Below are 6,379 nucleotides of genomic sequence, written 5' to 3' on the forward strand. Positions count from 1 at the left end.
TACTATTCATCATGAAATTTGCTCATCTTATGAGCAAATTGTGAAATGCTCATGAGCATTTTTCATTTTCCTCATTGATGTAGTACCATTTCTATCAAATTTGCTCACCACTTTTGCTCATGAGCAAAAAAATGCTCAGTGATGTGAGTGCTCTTAGGTCTTGTTCTCATTATTGAGGTGAGCTGAAATGAATATTTTATAAGAGAAGAAAATTAGTTGATGAACTAGACTGAACTAATGAAATGAATATTTTATAAGAGAAGAAAATTAGTTGATGAACTAGACTGAACTAAATTTCAACGTATGAGAACAGGCCCTTAATCTGTTAGACTTGTAGAGCTCCCCATGACTCCATTACTAATCCTAACAAGATCTCAACCCCATCACTTGATAAAACTCCAAAGCCAAGCCTTGCTTGGTACTCTCCATGATTCCAATAGCTTGAGAGCTATTGAACGGTTGAACCTCGACATTTAGTGTCTCACCATCAAGCAATTTTCTCACGCTTTATTGTTTAGACACGTGTGTAAACGTGTCAATTGATCAAAAAATACTATAGTGTGAAACACTATTTTCGCCCTTTTTAGGAGATTTATTTGTTTTGGGGGGTTGAACATTAAACCAATGACTCAATGATATAGTAGACAATCACATTAAGTGAGAAATTGTCTCGCTGTTGCCGTAACCAAACAAGACTACTCCAAGGTTGAGTAAATTGAATGATTCAAAGATATTTGTCACATACCATAAACACAGCATACATTAAGCAATTATAAAAATCAAAGATTAATTAAAAAAATCCATAAATCTAGACAGAGAAACTTCCTAGTCCCTTTCATTCTTTCAAGGTTAAGTCATCGTTTTGATTAAGTCAACTATATAGATCACCAATATCCTCTGCTTGATTATTAAGATAATCATTTAAGTACATAGTTTATTCCTCGTAATTCTTTGTTTAAAGGGTATAATTTGATTAAATTACTCCCTTATTTTTCTCTTTATTTAAAAATTTTACTCGGGTTGTTGAACACTAATCATAATTTCGTAATAAAGCTGACAAATTAGCCCCACTAAAAAGAAGAAACCATGAATTAATGAATTATGAACAAGAATTTCGACCGTTACTCACAATATAATAATTAAAAAATTAAAAAAATCAATGAATTAAAGCAACAAAATTGCAAAACCCAAGAAAATTAATCAAACCAGAAAATTTATGACTTTATATACATGAAAATCAAGTTTATATATCCATAAAATATACGAAGTACTATATTTTTTTATTCATAATATCCCTAAAACAAATCAAATAATCCCAAAATCAAGATCTAAGAACACAAACTGAACAAAATTAAAAAAATAGAATCAAAGATCATAGCTGCATTTAGTCCTCTCAAATTGCCCAGATTTACCTTCAATAGGAACCTTCAAATCACACTTAATCTTGGGCTTCCAAGTACCAGTTTTAAACAATCCAAGTTTAAATCGAACCCTTAAATGCATCTTCAATTGAATCTCATAAACCCCTTCATTACTCTGTTTATCATAATCAGATTTATCACCACTTCCAAGAACAACAATATGCTGCCCCTTAAAATTCAAGGGTCCAAAATCAGTAGTATTCTTATGACCCTGGTAAAAAACTGGACCATTAACAGTGCTGAATCTTTGTCCTGCGTAAATAGCATTGGCTTCGATTGTGTCGTAGTAAACACCGATTCGACGATTTGGGTTTCGAACACTGAAATTGACGTCGAGATTGTAGTTGAGATTGTTGTCGTTGTTGGTGAAGTTGAAGGCGGTTAGTTTGGCGTCTGAGGCGTGGAATTTGACTTCGTGAGGGCGGACAATGAGCCAGAAGAGGAGGATGAGGATTCCGACGACAACGAGGATGGTGCAGAGGATGGACCAGATGCAACTCATGACGCAACCGCAGAGGCAGTCGAAGAGACAGCAGCAGCCCCCGCAGCTTCGGCCGCCTCGCTTGCCTGGTCGATTGTAGGAGCGAGGCGGGGGTGGGATTGAGGGGCCATAGTATGCCCCGTTAAGTTCGGGTTGTTTTTGATACGACATTGATTATTAGCACAGGTACGCTCTAGTTTTGGTGGAATAATAATGTGTGTTTTTTTGGTGGTGTTGAGGGGAATAAAATGAATTGGAATTGGGTGGAGTGGTGATGAGAGGGGGTGTGTGTATTTATAGGGGAATTTGAGGGAGTGGAATGGGTGGACGTTGAGCCGTCAAATAGAGAATGGATAGTTTGAATTAAAAAGGGGAAAGTGAAGAAAATTGGGAGTGTTTAGGTTACACGGTTAACAAATACGAGTAACGGAGGCGTGATTAAATCTATAATGGTTTTACGCGTTATTGTCGTTTTAGTTTTGCAGGACCGTTATGGGTCGGCCCACTTACTTCATTGGAAATTTTTTTTTTCTTTTTTTTTTTTATTGGAGAGAAAAAAAAAAAAAAAAAATGATATCTCAATTTGATAGGTATGGCTCATAAAGTTAATCCGCTTTAAGCTTATAAAATTTATAGAATGAGATGTAAAAAGTTGACCCTATCTAAATCCATAGTGAATTTGTGATTGATAATAAAATCCCAAATATGATTACATTATTTATTATTATTATTATCATTATTATTATTATTATTATTATTATTATTAAATAGTAAGGATTTATTCGGATCTCAATCTCAAGAGATATTTAAAAAATCTTTACTCTAGTTTCAAAAAAATCCTTACTCTAATTACCCTCACTTGGTAAGATTTCTACTTTAGATTTTAAAGATCTGAAGCAAAAATCATACCAAGTGAATCAACACTTTATAGGTCATGGTAAACTTTGGGCTAGAACGGACTCATGGTGAGTCCACCATCTTCATTCTTTAGTTTTTCTTCTTTCCCTTTCTCTCTCCTCAATTATCCACTCCTCTGCTCTCCTCCCCTGTCTCTGGCGACCTCTCCCTCAATATTTACACTCTTCCCAATTCCCATCACCTCCATCATCGACCCTAATACGAAATTTCTGAAATTTACCCCATTAAAGGTGCTCTTCTCATTGTTACTCTCTTCGATCAATCGAAGTTTCTTTTTTTTTTTTTTTTTTCTTTCAAACTTTGCCTAACTCTTCAGCTCTTCAATGGCTGACTCCTCCTTAGACGTTTAAGAAATTGTTGCCTTCTATTGTTACGTTCGTTGTGTTCCTATTGCTAATGAAAATAATGAAATCATTGCTTGTTCTTATTGTTATGAATTTCTTGTTTGCTACAGTAATAAGGAGAATTCTCCTCTTAAAGCATAAAGCTATTGATATTAAAATTTAAATGTCAGATATTAACCTTTTAATGTTTGATATAAAACTTATAATGTCAAATATAAAACTTTTGATGTCAGACATTAAACTTTTAATGTTTTCACGATAGTAAACTTGTAAGGTTTGATATTAGAATAATATTAGAATATATTAGAATATTAGTGTCATGTTTTAGAATATTATTATCAGATTTTAAAATATTAGTGTCATGTAAAAGAATATTATTGTAAGGTATAAGTATATTAGTGTCATGTATTAGAATATTATTGTCAGATATTAAAATATTAGTGTCATGGATAAGAATATGATTGTCAGGCATAAGTATATTAGTGTCATGTATTAGAATATTATTGTCAGATATTAAAATATTAGTGTCATGTATAAGAATATTATTGTCAGGTATAAGTATATTAGTGTCATGTATTAAAATATTATTGTCAGATATTAAAATATTAGTGACATGTATAAGAATATTACTGTCAGGTATTAGAATATTACTGTCATGTATTAGAATATTATTGTCAGATATTAAAATATTACTGTCATGTATTAGATTATTATTGTCCGGTATTATAATATTATTGTCATGTATTTGGTGTTGCGGGCCTCGCAATCGGGTTTAGTTAGCCCGCGCCTTTTTGTTGGACTTTTGTTATTGAGCCCGGTCTCACGTGAGTTCGGCCTCACACAAAACCTTTTGATAAGTCATTGTTGTTTTTATTGGATATATTCTTTAGAAATACTCCCTCCGTTTTATATATATATATATAAGGTAGAGGGCATGTTCTCATTGACTGAACTCAGCTGAACTGAACTGAACTGAAATGAGCTGAACTGAACTGAACTGAACTGAATTGAACTGAACTAAACTGAAATGAATACTTTATAAGAGAAAGAAATTAGGAGTTAATTATTTATGATATTCTTATCTAATGTTAGTTTATTGAGATTAAAAAAAGGGTAATTATCAATGGTACACCCAAGGTTCGGGCTTTTATCAATGGTAAACCAACTTAGTTTTTGTTTATCAACGGTACACCCAAGGTTTCACACGATTATCAACTATACACTTAACGTTAAACAAACGTTAAGTAAAGGTTAAGTTGGGGTTTAATTCGAATTTTTTAACTTAAAAAATTCCCTCCCTTTTTTTCCCTCTTCATTTTCCCTCCTTTATGTACTCTACCCTACCCACCCCCTCTTCCTCTATATATAGTTTCCCTCCTTTCTGATTTTCCCTTTTTCACACACAACACATACATATATCTACTCAAACACACCCAATTCGAATTATTTGTGCAAAAAATACAACAGTAAAGTAACAAATAATAATCACAGGCACATTGTCCATATTTTAAACCATAATTCGCTAACAATTGTACATGGAAACCAATTTAAACAAAAAAAAATCATATACTACCAAAACTAAGCGAAAGTCAGAAAATCAAAGACTCAGATGAAAACTTACCTTAAGCGATCAACAATGAAGTGCAGAATTTGCTAGAATTTTGTTCAATTCGCCCGTCGATTATGGAACCTCACAACAGTAGAAACAGGGGAGAGAGTGAGAAGGAAGAAGAAGAGAACGATCTTCTGACTTAGGAGTTTTTAATATAGTTAGTTGAGGTTTGAAAGGAGCGATTTAATGTATTTGGAGTAGGGGGCAAATTAGTCATTTCATTTTAAGTGTATTAACCTAAAATTAACCTTTAATTAACGTTTAATTATCGTTAGGGTTACTGTAGATGAGTGTATTAAACCTTGGGTGTACCGTTGATAAACAAAAACTAAGTTGGTGTACCATTGATAAAAGCCCGAACCTTGGGTGTACCATTGATAATTTCCCTTAAAAAAAACTACAGTGTTATAATAAAATTTTAATCTCGAGTCTAAACAATTGATAATCTATAGTGCCTTTCTATTTTTGGAGTATAATGAATTTCTATGAACATCAATTGTTCATCATGATTGATGACTCAAGCAAAAAGGACTAGTAAAACTAGTTAGTCAGAAGGGTGATGAATGCGATTTTTATTGTTTTTCCATTGTATACACAATTTCCTTAATAATCATCTGTTAATTAAGTAAACGGTGCATCCAATTACATGAATATATACTTTCTAGATGAGTTCATGTGGAGTTAATTTGGTAGATATGCCTCTTGAATTTATTCCTTTATGTTACGAGTTTACATGGAACTACTCAACCTAATCATGGAATTACAAGACAAATTCACACGGTTGCTTATTATATGCTTAGTGATGTTGAAATTTCCTTCAATGTGAAGCATAATATATTATATTTAGTTATTTACTACTAGTATATGATATGATATTTCCAGGTATCTTCTACTATTCTACCAAGACTTAGCCTTGGCTGCCATTCAATTCAATACATTGGCTTGGCTTTAAGTCAAATAATCAATATAATTTATGTTTATTATTTAAGTATAAAGTTCAAACTTAGTTGACTAAATAATCTGAATTGGAGATCTCTGCCAAGGGCATGATATAATAAGCCTTAATAAAGAAGAAATTTTAAGCAAAACTTGTGGAGCAATAGAAGAAAAAATCTATTATGTTTCCTTGATACGGAGTATTTATGAGATGTATTGCTTAATAGAATTTGATCTCAAGTCTAAACAATTTATTTTCAGTAAATACTCCGCACATTAGTCTATATAACTCCATATATGCTTACCTCATTTAAGTAAATATAAGAATATAAGTAAATATAACATAATCACATATTATAACCATCAAATTCAGATATACGAAGTACAAGTAAAACTATTCCGATTACCACCTTTAACAAGGCTTTTAAGCCTTTTTTCAACAAAGTCCTAGAAGCCTACAACTACTACAAGTTGAAATTTAAACCTTTGTTTGCACAATCTGCATGTTTATAGTCCGTGGGCCTTATGGGCTCTTATGATATGGGCAGGCCCACTAACTGTATACAAAGATTTATAATATTGGGCTCTTTGGTTATGGGTGGCCCACTAATTGGATATATAGATTTATAATATTGGGCTTTTTGTTTATGGCTGGCCCACTAATTGA

The 6,379-nt window shown here is 32.6% G+C and overlaps 1 protein-coding gene across 1 annotated transcript; it reads right to left on the bottom strand.

Moving 5' to 3' along the window:
- Positions 1-1,196: 1,196 nt before the first annotated feature.
- Positions 1,197-2,155, bottom strand: LOC145610503 (NDR1/HIN1-like protein 3). Its single transcript, XM_081665833.1, has one exon. The coding sequence runs from the start codon at positions 2,071-2,073 to the stop codon at positions 1,366-1,368; it is 708 nt and encodes a 235-aa protein (XP_081521959.1). The 5' UTR covers positions 2,074-2,155; the 3' UTR covers positions 1,197-1,365.
- Between the last annotated feature and the right edge of the window lie 4,224 nt (positions 2,156-6,379).

The sequence above is a fragment of the Chenopodium album genome, chromosome 3, assembly GCF_948465745.1.
Source record: "Chenopodium album chromosome 3, dcCheAlbu1.1, whole genome shotgun sequence".
NCBI classification, from domain to species: domain Eukaryota; kingdom Viridiplantae; phylum Streptophyta; class Magnoliopsida; order Caryophyllales; family Amaranthaceae; genus Chenopodium; species Chenopodium album.

What these genes read in the sequence shown, in the direction of transcription:
- LOC145610503 (XM_081665833.1), bottom strand. Translation starts at nt 2,073, where the DNA reads ATGTCGTATCAAAAACAACCCGAACTTAACGGGGCATACTATGGCCCC.